This window comes from Procambarus clarkii, chromosome 18, assembly GCF_040958095.1.
Source record: "Procambarus clarkii isolate CNS0578487 chromosome 18, FALCON_Pclarkii_2.0, whole genome shotgun sequence".
Taxonomy (NCBI): Eukaryota; Metazoa; Arthropoda; class Malacostraca; order Decapoda; family Cambaridae; genus Procambarus; species Procambarus clarkii.
This window is the reverse complement of record NC_091167.1, coordinates 39,540,028-39,559,126: the sequence shown is the minus strand read 5'-3', so window position 1 is coordinate 39,559,126 and position 19,099 is coordinate 39,540,028. Positions and strand designations below refer to the sequence as shown.

General features: G+C 46.0%; 1 protein-coding gene and 6 non-coding genes across 7 annotated transcripts; all 7 read right to left on the bottom strand.

The window, feature by feature from the left end:
- Positions 1-2,137: 2,137 nt before the first annotated feature.
- On the bottom strand, positions 2,138-2,228 carry TRNAY-GUA (transfer RNA tyrosine (anticodon GUA)). The gene is given in 2 exon segments: positions 2,138-2,173; positions 2,192-2,228. It is a non-coding gene; the product is annotated as a tRNA-Tyr (tRNA).
- Positions 2,229-5,005: 2,777 nt separating this feature from the next.
- TRNAY-GUA (transfer RNA tyrosine (anticodon GUA)) lies at positions 5,006-5,096 on the bottom strand. The gene is given in 2 exon segments: positions 5,006-5,041; positions 5,060-5,096. It is a non-coding gene; the product is annotated as a tRNA-Tyr (tRNA).
- A 1,899-nt stretch (positions 5,097-6,995) lies between these two features.
- Positions 6,996-7,086, bottom strand: TRNAY-GUA (transfer RNA tyrosine (anticodon GUA)). Its single transcript is given in 2 exon segments — positions 6,996-7,031; positions 7,050-7,086. It is a non-coding gene; the product is annotated as a tRNA-Tyr (tRNA).
- Positions 7,087-8,698: 1,612 nt separating this feature from the next.
- On the bottom strand, positions 8,699-8,789 carry TRNAY-GUA (transfer RNA tyrosine (anticodon GUA)). The gene is given in 2 exon segments: positions 8,699-8,734; positions 8,753-8,789. It is a non-coding gene; the product is annotated as a tRNA-Tyr (tRNA).
- A 1,781-nt stretch (positions 8,790-10,570) lies between these two features.
- On the bottom strand, positions 10,571-10,661 carry TRNAY-GUA (transfer RNA tyrosine (anticodon GUA)). The gene is given in 2 exon segments: positions 10,571-10,606; positions 10,625-10,661. It is a non-coding gene; the product is annotated as a tRNA-Tyr (tRNA).
- A 2,183-nt stretch (positions 10,662-12,844) lies between these two features.
- Positions 12,845-12,935, bottom strand: TRNAY-GUA (transfer RNA tyrosine (anticodon GUA)). The gene is given in 2 exon segments: positions 12,845-12,880; positions 12,899-12,935. It is a non-coding gene; the product is annotated as a tRNA-Tyr (tRNA).
- A 1,087-nt stretch (positions 12,936-14,022) lies between these two features.
- On the bottom strand, positions 14,023-14,715 carry LOC138366098 (germ cell nuclear acidic protein-like). Its single transcript, XM_069326833.1, has one exon. The coding sequence runs from the start codon at positions 14,713-14,715 to the stop codon at positions 14,023-14,025; it is 693 nt and encodes a 230-aa protein (XP_069182934.1).
- Between the last annotated feature and the right edge of the window lie 4,384 nt (positions 14,716-19,099).

Sequence of the window (19,099 nt, the reverse complement as noted above, 5' to 3'; positions counted from 1 at the left end):
TATTACAAATTGGCGCATTGCGTTGTTCTGGGTGGTCATTACGCTGATCTACAGCCCAATGAGGTCGTGTGGCACCCCCCCCCCCCGGGTCCCACACTGGTACTATAAGACTGGTCACCACCAGGGGTCCACCCCCCCTCCGGGTCCAACACTGGCACCGTAAGACTGGTCACCACCACCAGGGGTCTACCCCCCCCCCCGGCCCCACACTGGCACCATAAGACTGGTCACCACCAGGGGTCACCCCCCCCCCCGGGTCCCACACTGGCACCGTAAGACTGGTCACCACCACCAGGGGTCCACCCCCCCCCCGGCCCTACACTGGCACCATAAGACTGGTCACCACCACCAGGGGTCCACCCCCCCCCGGCCCTACACTGGCACCGTAAGACTGGTCACCATCACCAGGGGTCCACCACCATCCCCGGGTCATGTCTGTTCGTGCACTATAAAGTGTGCAGTATAAACAACTGGGGTGCTCATCCCAGGTGTTACTCGCCCACCACCACCACCACCGCCGCCGCCAGCCCGACTTGCCCACCATTTGCCCCGACACCAACGATGAGACCCCAAACTATTCAATTATTCTCGGGACTTGAGGCGACCCCTCTGAGAGGCATAGATGGAATATATTCCCGCCATTTGTGCTTCTCCACGCGCGGCCCGTCATCACGACGCGGCTGCCGTCTGGCGGGCAATATTCTCGCCTTATTGTTGGGAGGTTAAGCGAGCTTGTTGGGGTACTAGAGCCACCTCCTCAATTACCTGTTTAATCACCTCACAGCCTGCACAGTCCGCGGCTTCCTCGTGCAAGTCTGATAACTTCCGTACATATTATTCCTCTGTGCAGGTTGTTCCCCATCGTTGCTGCCCAATGACATGTTACCAGCGCGGCTGTACTAACCTAGCGAGGATCTAACAGCCTAACATGCCGACGCCAATGTTAGCTCTCACGCACGTCATAAAAGGGCGTAAATATCAACGAAGGGCGGACACATAAAAGTAATGGGAGCGGTATCAGTAGTTAAGACTGACACATGGTGTTGTTAAGCCATTCTGACACTGACAACAGCTGTTAGGTGAGTGGTGGTGTGCAGAGCCCGGAGAGTCCACTCGCCGTCACCTATTCGACAGCTGAGGTACCTGGAGCTTTGCAATTACTTTATTCACTCTCGTATTCTTGAAGATATCCTCACAGTATACCCAAAATTTGCCAGTGCAGGCTATTAAACACATGGCTCTGTATGACTAACCATCCTGCGAGATGGGGACTTGTATTACCACTGCTACCTTATTCAATCTTGTGTTGTTGATATCCTCAAAATGCATCCGGAGTCTGCCAGTGCAGACCGCTTATCACATGCCTCTGTATGACTAACCATCCTGTGTGATGGGGATTTTTTAGCAACACCTAGTTAGCTTTTTTGACACACTGTACTCCACTTCATATAGTCTATGGTAGCTGCACTAATGCAGATGTACATAATATGTTAATAAAAAAAAAAAGACAGCTGAGGTACCTGGAGCTTTGCAATTACTTTATTCACTCTCGTATTCTTGAAGATATCCTCACAGTATACCCAAAATTTGCCAGTGCAGGCTATTAAACACATGGCTCTGTATGACTAACCATCCTGCGAGATGGGGACTTGTATTACCACTGCTACCTTATTCAATCTTGTGTTGTTGATATCCTCAAAATGCATCCGGAGTCTGCCAGTGCAGACTTCTTATCACATGCCTCCGTATGACTAACCATCTTGTGTGATGGGGATTTTTTAGCGTCACGTAGCTAACGTAGATAACACTTTTTGACACACACTGTATTCCCCTTCATATAGTCTAGGGAAGCTGCACAAATGCAGATGTACCTAAATATGTAAATAATAAAAAAATATAAAAATTTTAAGGTGTCTTAGGCACCACCTGTCATCGTTTAACCAGCCAAGACAAACGTACCAGTCGCCTTGATAATGATATTTCTTTGCACGAAACATGCAGATAACGAAGTATTTCCCATGATGCAACAGTGTTGTTCTCACTGTCTTAACAACACAGCGTTCACTGCACCGTGAAGCTATGACCACCTAAGATCATGGCTAGATAACTGGATTCAGGAAATTGAAACAAAAACGTATCCTTCGAACCGGATTCGAACCAGTGACCTATGGATGTCTGCTTTAAGAACCAACTACAGTCCACCGCTCTACCAACTGAGCTATCGAAGGAGCTGGAGAAGTTGAGAACTGAGTAATGAAAGTCACGCTTACACCTGGAGCGTTGGTGTACCAAATGCCAGTGTTGGAGTGGTGGTGCAAATATGCTCGTAGTTTTTATATTGCCTTCATACGGTCTGTTGTTGATTATTATGCCTTGCATCTTCTTAATTTTTCTCCTAAACAATTACAAGGCCTAGATGTAGTACAGAATGATGCCATGCACATCATCCTGGGTTGTCCTAGAACTGTCAGAATTGTTAACATGAGAAAGGAACTAAACTTACCTTCCATTTACAAAAGAATAGTTCCACTTAGTACTATGTTTTGAGCCAAAACTTTGAAAAATAATGGTCCCCCCAGCTCTATTCAAATTCAATTGAGACCCATTCTAAACAATTCTGACTGTTCCCTCAATCTGCCGCAAAAAGCTCCTTACAGTGTGTGGCTCAATTGTTGTGACTATAATCTTCCGAAACGGAATGTGTCTCTTAATCCTGATAAAACTGTTCCCTATATTCCCCCTTGGAAAGATGTGCAGGTCTCTTTGCATTATACCCCCATCAGTGTAAATCAAATGTATAACCCTGAAACTATGAGATGTTAGAAGCTATTGACAGTCATTTTCAAAATCTCAAACCGACTGAATCCTACGCCTTTACTGATGGTTCTGTGCAGTTAGGTACTGCTAGAACAGGTAGTGCATGCGCAGTATATAAAGGGAATGAAATGATCATGTCTAGAACACAGAGACTGAACAACTGGGCAAGCACGACACTAACTGAGTTATTGGGTATTTATCTAGCCACTGAGTGCCTTTAGCTCAATGGTGGTGGAGTAATATTCTGGGACTCTAAAAGTGCTCTGCTGTCCTTAAATAACCCATCACACTGTATGTCGGAAGTAGCTTGTAATATTAAATGGAATGTAATTTTTGCCAATAATAATAAATATGGTATAAAATTTGTGTGGATCCCATCCCATGTTGGAGTTGGAAAACATGACTTTGTGGATCGATTGGCCAATGAGGCTTGCAGGAAAGAAAACATTGATTATGACTTTGGACTATCTAAGGCAATTATTAGAAACATACAAATTAAAGAAATTAATTCAGATTTAGAAGAACAAAGAAATGCCCAGAGACCTGAAAGCTGCAGTATTAAAAGTTATGACAAGTTTTGTTATAATAGGTATTTGTATGGTCAGCACAGTAACCGGACCAGGCAATGTGATGTAGTCATTGTGCGAATTCGCCTTGGCTATAGGCACATCTGGCAGGTTAGTGAGGCTGAGCCACTACCAGAATATTCAGATTGTAAACTCTGTGATAAACCTTTAATGCATTCACTAGAACACTATATTGATGAATGTGAAACCGTAAAAGACTTTAGACCTCCTGGCCTATTGTACCACCAACTGTGTAACTATTTCATTGACTCAGGTGTTCTGCACGACATCCTAACAATTTATCCAAAATTTGCTTGTCCATTTTAAAGAATGAAGAACAAATTTATGCATATTACTTCTACGCTGCATCACTTATGAACCCATCCCTGTCCTTGTGTGGCAGTGCACAATAGAAAGTTGTTTTCACATATCCATACATTAAAACATTGATTGTAACCATGACATATATGTGCTTCAGCCTACAGTTTAGACCTATTGTCTTATGTATGGCCCTCTGTCCTGCGTGACAGTGAATACCAGCATTATCCTCACTTTAATAAGGCTTAATTGAAATCCTCAGTTTAGGCAAAATTGTAATTAATTTTGTCAATAAAGATGTTAATATTAATAATAATAATGTGTTGCAAGAAACTGTAGGTATAAATCCAGGTGTAGTTCCTGAAGCAAGGGGCACACGGTGTGGCTTCAGTACCAAGGGGCACACGGTGTGGCTTCTGTACCAAGGGGCACACGGTGTGGCTTCAGTACCAAGGGGCACACGGTGTGGCTTCTGTACCAAGGGGCACACGGTGTGGCTTCTGTTCCAAGGGGCACACGGTGTGGCTTCAGTACCAAGGGGCACACGGTGTGGCTTCTGTACCAAGGGGCACACGGTGTGGCTTCTGTTCCAAGGGGGCGCCTGACAGCTGAGTAGACAGCGCTTCGGATTTGTAGTCCTGAGGTTCCGAGTTCGATCCCCGGTGGAGGCGGAGACAAATGGGCAAAATGTTTCCCTCACCCTGATGCCTCTGTTACCTAGCAGTAAATAGGTACCTGGGAGTTAGACAGCTGCTACGGGCTGCTTCCTGGGGGTGTGTAACAAAAAAGAGACATGGTCGAGGACCGGGCCGCTGGGACGCTAAGCCCAGAAATCATCTCAAGATAACCTCGATAGGGGGCACACGGTGTGGCTACTGTGCCAAGTGGCACACGGTGTGGCCCCCCTGTGAAAAGGGGTACACAGTGTGGCTTCTGTGACAAGGGCACACGGTGTGGCTTTTGCATCCTGGGAGATTGAGACTCAGTATCATTGCTACCTTATTCACTCTTGTGTTCATGATATCCTCATAATGTACCCAAATATGTAAATAATAAAAACTTATCATTTTATAAAAGGTCTTAGGCACCAACTATCATCGTTTAACCAGCCAAGACAAACGTACCAGTCGCCTTGATAATGACATGTTTCTTTGCACGAAACATGCAGATAACGAAGTATTTCCCATGATGCAACAGTGTTGTTCTCACTGTCTTAACAACACAGCGTTCACTGCACCGTGAAGCCATGACCACCTAAGATCATGGCTAGATAACTGGATTCAGGAAATTGAAACAAAAACGTATCCTTCGAACCGGATTCGAACCAGTGACCTATGGATGTCTGCTTTAAGAACCAACTACAGTCCACCGCTCTACCAACTGAGCTATCGAAGGAGCTGGAGAAGTTGAGAACTGAGTAATGAAAGTCACGCTTACACCTGGAGCGTTGGTGTACCAAATGCCAGTAGTCAACTAATTGGGCTCACCTAATTGTGCTTGCGGGGGTTGAGCTTTGGCTCTTTGGTCCCGCCTCTCACCTGTCAATCAACTGGTGTACAGATTCCTGAGCCTACTGGGCTCTATCATGTCTACATTTGAAACTGTGTATGGAGTCAGCCTTCACCACATCACTGCCTAATGCATTCCATTAACTACTCTGACACTGAAAAAAATTCTTTCTAACGTCTCTGTGGCTCATCTGGGTACTAAGTTTCCACCTGTGTCCTCTTGTTCGTGTTCCATCCGTGCTGAAGAGTTTGTCTTTGTCCACCCTGTCAATTCCCCTGAGAATTTTGTAGGTGGTTATCATGTCTCCCCTTACTCTTCTGTTTTCCAGGGAGATGCGGTTCAGCTCCTTTAGCCTTTCCTCGTAGCTCATTCCTCCCAGTTCCGGGACGAGCCTGGTGGCATACCGCTGAATCTTCTCTAACTTTGTCTTGTGTTTACCTGTTGGAGTGGTGTTGCAAGAAACTGTAGGTGTGACTCCAGGTGTGGTTCCTGAGCCAAGGGTCACACGGTGTGGCTTCTGTGTCAAGGGGGCACACAGTATGGCTTCTTCATTCTGCGAGATGGAGACTCATTATCACTGCGACCTTATTCACTCTTGTGTTCATGATATCCTCATAATGCACACAGAATCTGCCAGTGCAGACTACTTATCACATGTCTCTGTATGACTGTGTGATGGGGATTTTTAGCATCACGTAGCAAGTTTTGACACACTGAATTCCCCTTCATATAGTCTAAGGTACCTACACAAATGCAGATGTACCTAATGAATTATTAAAAAAAAGGAGACAGTAGGAACCTCATACTACCAATTATAAATGACCTAATCGCTGCACAGAGTAAAGGGTTTCGAATCTCTTTTGAATGGATATCATCTCACACAAATATAACGCATCATAATGAGACAGATATTGCAGCCAAATTAGTGTGTAACAAAGATATAGTTGAATTAGATCCCCATCTCTGCTGTAAAAACTATATTGTTCTCAAACACTCAGGTCTGATAGGGAAGAAATTACCGATTCCCAACGACCTGAAAGCACCAGTATAAAAAGCTATGATTTGTTCAGATCTGAAACCTATATTTATGGGCAGCACAAAAGTCCACCAGACTGTGCGACGCAGTGGTTGCCAGGATCAGGTTGGGTTTCCGTTACCTGTGGCAGGTGGCTACAGGTGACGGATCTCTCAATCCTGAGAACTCCAGGTGCAAACTATGTGAGGAGGAACTGCGGCATAATCTCCCACACTATATCACTGAATGCCCAGTTATTAGACCATTCAGACCCGTTAGCATGAGGTACCTGGAGCTTTGCAATTTTTCTATTCACTCTCGTGTTCTTGAGGATATCCTCATATTGCACCCAAAATTTGCCAGTGCAGACTCCTGATCACATGCCTCTGTATGACTAACCATCCTGTGATGGGAGTTTTTAGCATCTCGTAGCTAGTTTTGACACACACTGTACCCCTCACACCTTCATATAGTCTAAAGTAGCTGCAAAAATGCAGATGTACCTCAAAATGTAAATAATAAAAACTTATCATTTGTTAAGGTGTCTTAGGCACCACCTGTCATCGTTTAACCAGCCAAGACCAACGTACCAGTCGCCTTGATAATGATATATTTCTTTGCACGAAACATGCAGATAACGAAGTATTTCCCATGATGCAACAGTGTTGTTCTCACTGTCTTAACAACACAGCGTTCACTGCACCGTGAAGCCATGACCACTTAAGATCATGGCTAGATAACTGGATTCAGGTAATTGAAACAAAAACGTATCCTTCGAACCGGATTCGAACCAGTGACCTATGGATGTCTGCTTTAAGAACCAACTACAGTCCACCGCTCTACCAACTGAGCTATCGAAGGAGCTGGAGAAGTTGAGAACTGAGTAATGAAAGTCACGCTTACACCTGGAGCGTAGGTGTACCAAATGCCAGTGTTGGAGTGGTGTTGCAAGAAACTGTAGGTGTGACTCCAGGTGTGGTTCCCGAGCCATGGGGCACACGGTGTGGCTTCTGTGACAAGGGGCACACAGTGTGGCTTCCGTACCAATAGGTACATGGTGCGGCTTCTGTACCAAGGGGCACATGGTGTGGCTTCTGTACCAAGGGGCATATGGTGTGGCTTCTGTACCAAGGGACACACGGTGTGGCTTCTGTACCAAGGGGCACACGGTGTGGCTTCTGTACCATGGGGCATATGGTGTGGCTTCTGTACCAAGGGGCACACGGTGTGGCTTCTGTACCAATAGGCACATGTAGGGACTTCTGTAACAAAGGGGGGCTGGCATTTGACAGCAGAGTGCACAGCACTCGGATTCGCAGTCCTGAGGTTCCGGGTTCGATCCCCGGTGGAGGTTACCTTACCTTGAGGTGATTCCGGGGCCTATAGCGTCCCCGCGGCTCAGTTGTCGACCAGGTCTCCTCGTTGCTGGACTGGTCAACCAGGCTGTTGGACGCGGCTGCTCGCAGCCTGACGTATGAGTCACAACCTGGTTGATCAGGCATTCTATGGAGGTGTTTGTCAAGTTCTCTCTTGAACACTGTGAGGGGTCGGCCAGTTATGCCCCTTATGTGTAGTGGAAGCGTGTTGAACAGTCTCCTGCCTCTGATGTTGATAGAGTTCTCCCTCAGAGTACCTGTTGCACCTCTGCTTTTCAACGGGGGAATTCTGCACATCCTGCCATGCCTTCTGATCATGGCAGGATGTGCCTTCTTTGCAGGCGGAGACAAATGGGCAAAATGTTTCTTGCACTCTGATGCTCTTGTTACCTAGCAGTAAATAGGTTCCTCGGAGTTAGACAGCTGCCACAGACTGCTTCCTGGGGATGTGTAACAAAAAGGAGGCCTGGTCGAGGACCGGGCCGCGGGGACGCTCAGCCCCGAAATCATCTCAAGATAATCTCAAGATAGGGGGCACATGGTGTGGCTTCGGTGACAAGGAGCACACGGTGTGGCTTCTCCATCCTGCGAGATGGAGACTCAGTATCACTGCTACCTTAATTCACTCTTGTGTTCATGATATCCTCATAATGCACCCAGAGTCTGCCAGGGCAGACTACTTATCACATGTCTCTGTATGACTAACCATCCTGTGTGATGGGAATGTTTAGCATCACGTAGCTAGTTTTGACACACTGTATTCCCCTTCATATAGTCTAAGGTAGCAGCACAAATGCAGATGTACCTAAATATGCAAATAATGAAAACAATATTTTTTTAAGGTGTCTTAGGCACCACCTAAGCCGACCTTACCTAACCTTCACCTGTCATCGTTTAACCAGCCAAGACAAACGTACCAGTCGCCTTGATAATGATAAATTTCTTTGCACGAAACATGCAGATAACGAAGTATTTCCCATGATGCAACAGTGTTGTTCTCACTGTCTTAACAACACAGCGTTCACTGCACCGTGAAGCTATGACCACCTAAGATCATGGCTAGATAACTGGATTCAGGTAATCGAAACAAAAACGTATCCTTCGAACCGGATTCGAACCAGTGACCTATGGATGTCTGCTTTAAGAACCAACTACAGTCCACCGCTCTACCAACTGAGCTATCGAAGGAGCTGGAGAAGTTGAGAACTGAGTAATGAAAGTCACGCTTACACCTGGAGCGTTGGTGTACCAAATGCCAGTGTTGGAGTGGTGTTGCAAGAAACTGTAGGTGTGACTCCAGGTGTGGTTCCTGAGCCAAGGGGCACACGGTGTGGCTTCTGTGACAAGGGGCACACGGTGTGGCCTCTGTACCAAGAGGCACATGGTGTGGCATCTTTACCAAGGGGCACAAGTTGTGGTTTCTGTACCAATGGGCACATGGTGTGGCTTCTGTGACAAGGGGCACATGGTGTGGCTTCTATGACAAGGGGCACATGGTGTGGCTTCTGTGACAAGGGGCACACGGTGTGGCTTTTGTACCAAGGGGCACACGGTGTGGCTTCTGTGCCAAGGGGCACACGGTGTGACATTTCGATCCTGCGAGATGGAGACTCAGTATCAATGCTGCCTTATTCACTCTTGTGTTCATGATATCCTCATAATGCACCCAGAGTCTGCCAGTGCAGACTACTTATCACATGTCTGTATGACTAACCATCCTGTGTGATGGGAATTTTTAGCATCACGTAGCTAGTTTTGACACACTGTACTCCCCTTCATATAGTCTAAGGTAGCTGCATAAATGCAGATGTACTTAATGTATTATTAAAAAAAAAGAGACAGCAAGAACCTCATGCTACCAATTATAAATGACCTAATTGCTACACAGAATAAAGGGTTTTGAATCTCCTTTGTATGGATACCATCACACATATATAACCCATCATAATGAAACAGATATTGCAGCCAAATTTGCGTGTAACAAAGATAAAGTTGAATTAGACCTAGGTATCCTCGTCTTTGCTGTCAAAGCTATATTATTCCAAACACTCAGGTCTGTTAGGGAAGAAATTACTGACTCCCAATGACCTGAAATCACCAGTACAAAAGGCTATGATTTGTTCAGATCTGAAACCTATATATATATGGGCAGCACAAAACGACCACCAGACTGTGCGACACAGTGGTTGCCAGGATCAGGTTGAGTTATCATTACCTGTGGCAGGAGGCAACAGGTGGTCGATTTCCCAATCCTGAGAACTCCAGGTGCAAACTATGTGAGCAGGAACTACGGCATGATCTCCCGCACTACATCACTGAATGCCCAGTTATTAGACCATTCAGACCCGTTAGCATGAGATACCTGGAGCTTTGCAATTACTTTATTCACTCTCGTGTTCTTGAGGATATCCTCATACTGCACCCAAAATTTGCCAATGCAGGCTACTGAACGTATAGTTCTGTATGACTAACCATCCTGCGAGATGGGGACTTTTAGTTTCACTGCTGCCTTATTCACTCTTGTGTTGATGATGATATCCACATAATGCACCCAGAGTCTGCCAGTGCAGACTACTTATCACATGTCTCTGTATGACTAACCATCCTGTGTGATGAGAATATTTAGCATCACGTAGCTAGTTTTGACACACACTGTACTCCCCTTCCTATAGTCTAAAGTAGCTGCACAAATGAAGATGTACCTAAATATGTAAAAATAAAAAACTTATCATTTGTTAAGGTGTCTTAGGCACCACCTGTCATCGTTTAACCAGCCAAGACAAACGTACCAGTCGCCTTGATAATGACATATTTCTCTGCACGAAACATGCAGATAACGAAGTATTTCCCATGATGCAACAGTGTTGTTCTCACTGTCTTAACAACACAGTGTTCACTGCACCGTGAAGCCATGACCACCTAAGATCATGGCTAGATAACTGGATTCAGGTAATCGAAACAAAAACGGATCCTTCGAACCGGATTCGAACCAGTGACCTATGGATGTCTGCTTTAAGAACCAACTACAGTCCACCGCTCTACCAACTGAGCTATCGAAGGAGTTGGAGAAGTTGAGAACTGAGTAATGAAAGTCACGCTTACACCTGGAGCGTAGGTGTACCAAATGCCAGTGTTGGAGTGGTGTTGCAAGAAACTGTAGGTGTGACTCCAGGTGTGGTTCCTGAGCCATGGGGCACACGGTGTGGCTTCTGTACCAAGTGGCACACGATGTGGCTTCTATTCAAAGGGGCACATGTAGTGACTTCTGTACCAAGGGGAGGGGACACCTGACAGCTGAGCGGACAGCGCCTAGGATTCGTAGTCCTTAGGTTCCGGGTTCGATCCCAAGAGGAGGTTACTTTACATTGAGGTTACCTTGAGGTGATTCCGGGGCTAGCGACCCCGCGGCCCGGTCGTCGACCAAGCCTCCTCGTTGCTGGACTGGTCAACCAGGCTGTTGGACGCGGCTGCTCGCAGCCTGACGTATGAGTCACAACCTGGTTGATCAGGTATCCTTTGGAGGTATTTGTCAAGTTCTCTCCTGAACACTGTGAGGGGTCGGCCACTTATGCCCCTTATGTGAATTGGAAGCGTGTTGAACAGTCTCGGGCCTCTGATGTTGATAGAGTTCTCCCTCAGAGTACCTGTTGCACCTCTGCTTTTCAATGAGGTTATTCTGCACATCCTGCCATGCCTTCTGGTCATGGCAGGATGTGCCTTCTCTTCAGGCAGAGACAATGGGCAAAATGTTTCTTTCACCCTGATGCACTTGTTACCTAGCAGTAAATAGGTACCTCGGAATTAGACAGCTGCTACAAGCTGCTTCCTGGGGGGTGTGTGGTCCCCCAGGAAGGGGCCTGGTCGAGGACCGGGCCGCCGGGACGCTAAGCCCCGAAATAATCTCATGATAACCTCAAGGTATGGGGCACATAGTGTGGCTTCAGTGACAAAGGGCACACGGTGTTGCTTCTGTTACAAGGGGGCACATGGTGTGGCTTCTCCATGCTGCGAGATGGAGACTCAGTATCACTGCTACCTTAATTCACTCTTGTGTTCATGATATCCTTATAATGCACCCAGAGTCTGCCAGTGCAGACTACTTATCACATACCTCTGCATGACTAACCTTACTGTGTGATAGATATTTTTAGCATCACGTAGCTAACTTTTTGACACACTGTACTCCCTTGCATATAGTCTAGGGTAGCTTCATAAATACAGATGAACCTAATGTAATAAAAAAAAAGACAGCAAGACCCCCATACTACCAATTATAAATGACCTAATCGCTGCATAGAGTAAAGGGTTTCGAATCTCCTTTGTATGAATACCATCACACATATATAACCCATCATAATGAGACAGATATTGCAGCCAAATTAGCGTGTAACAAAGATAACGTTGAATTAGATCCCCCCTCTCTGCTGTCAAACTATATTGTTCCCAAACACTCACGTCTGATAGGGAAGAAATGACTAACTCCCAACGACCTGAAAGCACCAGTATAAAAAGCTATGATTTGTTCAGATCTGAAGCCTATATATATGGGCAGCACAAAACGTCCACCAGACTGTGCGACGCAGTGGTTGCCAGGATCAGGTTGGGTTTCCGTTACCTGTGGCAGGTGGCTACAGGTGACGGATCTCTCAATCCTGAGAACTCCAGGTGCAAACTATGTGAGGAGGAACTGCGGCATAATCTCCCACACTATATCACTGAATGCCCAGTTATTAGACCATTCAGACCCGTTAGCATGAGGTACCTGGAGCTTTGCAATTTTTCTATTCACTCTCGTGTTCTTGAGGATATCCTCATATTGCACCCAAAATTTGCCAGTGCAGACTCCTGATCACATGCCTCTGTATGACTAACCATCCTGTGATGGGAGTTTTTAGCATCTCGTAGCTAGTTTTGACACACACTGTACCCCTCACACCTTCATATAGTCTAAAGTAGCTGCAAAAATGCAGATGTACCTCAAAATGTAAATAATAAAAACTTATCATTTGTTAAGGTGTCTTAGGCACCACCTGTCATCGTTTAACCAGCCAAGACCAACGTACCAGTCGCCTTGATAATGATATATTTCTTTGCACGAAACATGCAGATAACGAAGTATTTCCCATGATGCAACAGTGTTGTTCTCACTGTCTTAACAACACAGCGTTCACTGCACCGTGAAGCCATGACCACCTAAGATCATGGCTAGATAACTGGATTCAGGTGATTGAAACAAAAACGTATCCTTCGAACCGGATTCGAACCAGTGACCTATGGATGTCTGCTTTAAGAACCAACTACAGTCCACCGCTCTACCAACTGAGCTATCGAAGGAGTTGGAGAAGTTGAGAACTGAGTAATGAAAGTCACGCTTACACCTGGAGCGTTGGTGTACCAAATGTCAGAGTTGGATTTTTTTTTTTTTTTCAGGAATATTCCTGCGCGGGCCCTAAGCCTCTGGCTGGCCCACTAAGTGTTGCTTGTTTCTGTTTTACTTGATTGGAGTATGAGTATTTATGACTCGTATGGTCGCTTGTTGGAGTGGTGTTGCAAGAAACTGTAGGTGTGACTCCAGGTGTGGTTCCTAAGCCAAGGGGCACACGGTGTGGCCTCTGTGACAAGGGGCACACGGTGTGGCCTCTGTGACAAGGGGCACACGGTGTGGCTTCTGTGACAAGGGGCACACGGTGTGGCCTCTGTGACAAGGGGCACACGGTGTGGCATCTGTGACAAGGGGCACACGGTGTGGCCTCTGTGACAAGGGGCACACGGTGTGGCCTCTGTGACAAGGGGCACACGGTGTGGCCTCTGTGACAAGGGGCACACGGTGTGGCTTCTGTGACAAGGGGCACACGGTGTGGCCTCTGTGACAAGGGGCACACGGTGTGGCCTCTGTGACAAGGGGCACACGGTGTGGCTTCTGTGACAAGGGGCACATGGTGTAGCTTTTTGTACCTGGGGCATTCAATAGATGTATGCCATGATAGACTGAGATAGACCGAACCAGGAATAAATGGGGTCCTGTAGTGCACTACTCTAAGGCGTAGGCTCCAAACCGCAGGTCCCGAGTTAGACTCCCGCGGTAGAACAGAGAAGATTGGGCACGTTTTCCTTCACCCGAAGCTTATGGTCACCTAGCAAGTATACGGCCCCGTCTCCAACAAGGGACGTGCCGAGCAAAGGACACGTGAGGTCAGCGTTGAGTCAGCAGGTGCACGTGAGGTCAGCGTTGAGTCAGCAGGTGCACGTGAGAGCAGCGTTGAGTCAGCAGGTGCACGTGAGGACAGCGTTGAGTCAGCAGTCAGCAGGTGCTCGCGAGGACAGCGTTGAGTCAGCAGGTGCACGTGAGGACAGCGTTGAGTCAGCAGGTGCCCGTGAGAACAGCGTTGAGTCAGCAGGTGCACGTGAGAACAGCGTTGAGTCAGCAGTCAGCAGGTGCTCGCGAGGACAGCGTTGAGTCAGCAGGTGCACGTGAGAACAGCGTTGAGGCAGCAGGTGCACGTGAGAACAGCGTTGAGTCAGCAGGTGCACGTGAGAATAGCGTTGAGTCAGCAGGTGCACGTGAGGACAGCGTTGAGTCAGCAAGTGCACGTAAGAACAGCGTTGAGTCAGCAGGTGCACGTGAGAACAGCGTTGAGTCAGCAGGTGCACGTGAGAACAGCGTTGAGTCAGCAGGTGCACGTGAGGGCAGCGTTGAGTCAGCAGGTGCACGTGAGAGCAGCGTTGAGTCAGCAGGTGCACGTGAGGGCAGCGTTGAGTCAGCAGGTGCACGTGAGGGCAGCGTTGAGTCAGAAGGTGCACGTGAGGGCAGCGTTGAGTCAGCAGGTGCACGTGAGAACAGCGTTGAGTCAGCAGGTGCACGTGAGGGCAGCGTTGAGTCAGCAGGTGCACGTGAGGGCAGCGTTGAGTCAGAAGGTGCACGTGAGGGCAGCGTTGAGTCAGCAGGTGCACGTGAGGGCAGCGTTGAGTCAGCAGGTGCACGTGAGAACAGCGTTGAGTCAGCAGGTGCACGTGAGGGCAGCGTTGAGTCAGCAGGTGCACGTGAGGGCAGCGTTGAGTCAGCAGGTGCACGTGAGGGCAGCGTTGAGTCAGCAGGTGCACGTGAGGACAACATCCTGACGCCGGCGCCTCCGTCAACTCGTCAATGCAATTGGTGCTCTCACATCCAATTGCCAACAAACAAGGAAACTATCAATCCCCCCTTGTGACGTAGAGCAATTGATGAGCGAGAAGGGTGTTTGTCGGCACGACGCACACACCTGACGAGTGGTGAGCAATACTGTGCTCCTCGCCCAGCTCTTCGTCACACTCTCCCCAACATATTTATAAGTTGTCAATTCAAAATAGAACTGGAAACAGTGAGAATACATGTTAAGTATTAATTTAGGAAAGCCCTGGGTAAATACTGGTTTGGAAACAGGATTGTTGATATATATATATATATATATATATATATATATATATATATATATATATATATATATATATATATATATATATAAACACCAGACGCTGCACCAGGATTGACAACTAGGGCGCAACTCCATAGTCTCCCGAGACTGAAGGATGGCTACTATATATATATATTGTGACGATAATCTCCTTCAAGAGATTGAGCCTGCTCTTCCCTCCAAAATTACGTCTTCACAATTATATAAAAAGACTATGGAAGAAATGTCCAACAACGACAACAACACCAGCACCAGCAAGGCTTGCCAGGGTGAGCAGAAACGTATGCATCCAGCCACCTGTTCGAACTCCAACCACCAAACTACCCGTTGATCGCTACGGCTCCGCTGATTGGTCGCCGGTCTGGCTACACCTGCACTCGCCCCCAATACTACCTGATGTCTGGGGTCGCCCCAACATCAGTCCTCAGAATGTTCCGTGCTTTCGTAGCCAGCACTCCTCCCAGCTAGACGTTAGCGTGTACTGAGAGAGGTGGTGGCTTTAAGCCAATATTCCAGCACCTCCCACTTACCTTTGTGTTGCACTTCTTGTTATTTTGCCTTAACGTAACTTTTCATTTTGTCATTTAAGTATTCTTATTATTTTGATTCATTGATTTTATTATAAGAATTTGTTTGTGCATTATTTTCATGTTTTGATTTATTTAACGTCATTAAAATTTCATTGTTAAAGTTTACTTGTGTTTTGTGTGTCTTCTCCTTACCTTACCACAGACGAAGTTCCAGTTTTTCTATTTTTTTTTATAACTATGTGACGAGGCCATACCCCTAGCCTTAAACAGCCGAACACCAACGCGTTACCGTCACAATATATATATATATATATATATATATATATATATATATATATATATATATATATATATATAAATATATATATATATAAATATATATATATATATATATATATATATATATATATATATATATATATATATATATATATATATATATATATATATATATATATATATATAAGCAAGTACATCCTAAGAGCCTTGGGCCACAAACTCCAGTTCTCTACTGGTCACAAAATAATATGATATCCAATTATTCGCCTGACGAGCCGAGCGGAAAAATAGCAAAACACCGCCCAATACTGACGTTACCATTAATTAATGATTGGCTTCAGGGAATGTTTACAACACCCTATCTAGCTACCTGCACCCTAATCACCCAACCTCCCTCCACTCCACTCAACAATTTACCTGGGCCCTGCCCACTTACCTGTACCTTCACCCTGCTCCCCCTCGTACTCTACCCACCAACCATCACACTACTCATCTTTCAACATACTACCCAGCTAACTTCACCCCCTACCTACATCTCTTTCAGAACTCACTCTCTTGGGAAGGACAGGGCCTGGAAAGTGTACAATATTTTGTGCAATGTAAGCTATCACATGTATGTGATCTAGCTGTGATCTTATCACTCACTAGCTTGTGAAAGCTGGGCATAACAGCGAAGTGTGACTTGTGAGGACTGAACTATCATCTGCTCCATGTGTATGTGTAGGTACTCACCAAGTTTTATTTACCTAGTTGTACTTGAGGGGGTTGAGCCTCGGCTCTTTGGTCTCGACTCTCAACTGTTAATCAACTGGTGTACAGGTGTGTGTGTGTGAGTGTGTGTGTGTGTGTGTGTGTGTGTGTGTGTGTGTGTGTGTGTGTGTGTGTGTGTGTGTGTGTGTGTGTGTGTGCTTATTATTTGTGCCTGGAGAATCGAGCTATTAGCTCCTAGACCCCGCCTTTCGAACCGATCTATTTTTTCCTGGTATGTCTACTACATCAATTTATCTCTTACACACTTACACACCCCTAGGAAGCAGCCCGTAACAGCTGTCTAACTCCCAGGTACTTATTCACTGCTAGGTGAACAGTGCACCAGGTTAAAGAAACTGCCCATTTGTTTCTGCCTCGAACAGGAATCGAACGCGGGCCCTTAGGACTACGAGCTCACTAACTAAACTGAGGACTAAGACTCTTTGGTCTCCTGTCACCTAATCCCATTTCCATGACCTTACATTTTCTCGTGTTGAACTCCAGTAGCCATCCTTCACTGTCCTGCCTTATTCTTGTTACTCTATCATAGAATTTCAGAAGGTTTGTTAAGCACGATTTCCTTTCCCTGAGCCCATGTTGGTGTTTGTTTACATACCTAATTTTCTCTAGGTGCATGAGTAACCAATCTTAACCTGATTATTCTTTCAAATACTTTGCAGGGGATCCTTGTCTGTGATACTGATCTGAAGTTAAGTGCCTCTTCCTTGTCTCGTTTCTTGAAAATTGATACAACATTTGGGTTCTTCCGCAACTGGGCAACTCTTCCTTCATAAGTGATGTTAAAGACCGTCCAAATACGGCTCGAGAATAGAACAGTATCCCACTACATCTCCCACTCTGTACACTGGCACAGAAAATGAGGACAAAGAAAACGTGAGCTGAACTAAAACTCCAGTGTATTTACAGGTCATAATATAGAAAACAGTCCCACACAATCATACATCTGATATACCACTATGTGACTTCTCCAGGCTTGGGAACAAAGTCACATACACACTTTTAGCACAGTAAATACTAAAATGAATGGCTAGGGCACTCCGACTAATTTAAACACAATTGAATAACTTATTTTTCCTAGTTAACTGATCAAAACTTAACTTAGTAATTAGAAAGAGAGCAATGCAAAAGATGTACAGTGACTACAACACAGCAGTTGAAACATTAGAATCTGCGGGTTAGTACAGGAATTCAATCAGCTACGAACCACTTATTTTGATGAACGGGAGCAGTAGAAGAACAAAAGTACACTTACATCGCATCAGGCTTGGATACCCATGTGCATGGGAAATAGGCTTACAGGTTCCGGAAGATGAGAGGAAAAGTCAGCACTGAGGAAAAAGGCCCAACAGACCACTGGAACATTATCTAACACAGTGCACAGTTACAAACCATTACGATTTCAACTTAGATTCAACAGAGCAGATGAAGTTGTTAGTAAACACATGGGACAAAATCTTACTGAAGCGACCATACGAGTCATAAATACTCATACTCCGCCCAAGTAAAACAGAAACAAGCAACACGTAGTGGGCCAGCCAGAGCCTTGGGGCCCGCGCAGAAATATCCCTGCAATAAAAAAAACTTAACTTAATAGGGCCATGCCCGCCTAGATCACCAGCCCATGTCCTCACACCGCAGCCAGCAGGATACAACTAAGGAGCGTGCAAATTGCAGCCTACAAGCGGCCCGCATGCAAACGAATGAGTTCAAGCGGCTAGGCCTAGTAACTCTCTACTAGGCTAGCTGTCCTAAACTATCATTCATTTACCTTAATTTAAGCTGGTAAGCAAAATCAATTTAATCATTACTGGGACAACATCTAAGTAAATGAATCAGTGCTAATAATTAGACAGTATCTAACATAGGTCTCTCCACAGGTCTGGGTGGTAGGCCTGGCTTACAGTAGTCTGCTGCCACACACACACACAGTGTAACATTACTGCTAAACAAAACTACTGACTGAATATGCCTTCACAGGTGATGAGTATATGTATAACAGCTTACGTAATGTAAGCTTCTAACTGAAATACTGACATACACAAGAATTACAGTAGCTGACTTGACATGAGCTGGCAAAAGACCGCATGGTCGCCACGTGGCGAGTGGCCCCTCTCTTTTCCCCTCAGCAACTGGGAAAATCCACTATAACCAAACACTACATAGGAAGTAAACATACTTGGACAACACCCCTCATTCATCCACACATTTAACTGATGACTCCAGGGCTCTGCAACACATCTCTGGGCCAAGGAAATCCTCATGCAAACATCGCATGCATTTCACAACATCGCCAGCGTTGTTACTCCCCCCTGACCACAACATCCTGTCAGCCAACAGTACCATCTGACCCCGCACGACGCTCCATGTATTTACGTATGTAGGTTAGCTTAGCATTTTAAAAGCACCGAATCACCTTCTGTGGTTGAGTGTTCAATAAACCCCTGAACTATATGTTTATCACATCTCT

Bases quoted from the DNA above. Each gene is read 5' to 3' on its own strand.
- LOC138366098 (XM_069326833.1), bottom strand. From the start codon at position 14,715: ATGTTGTCCTCACGTGCACCTGCTGACTCAACGCTGCCCTCACGTGCA.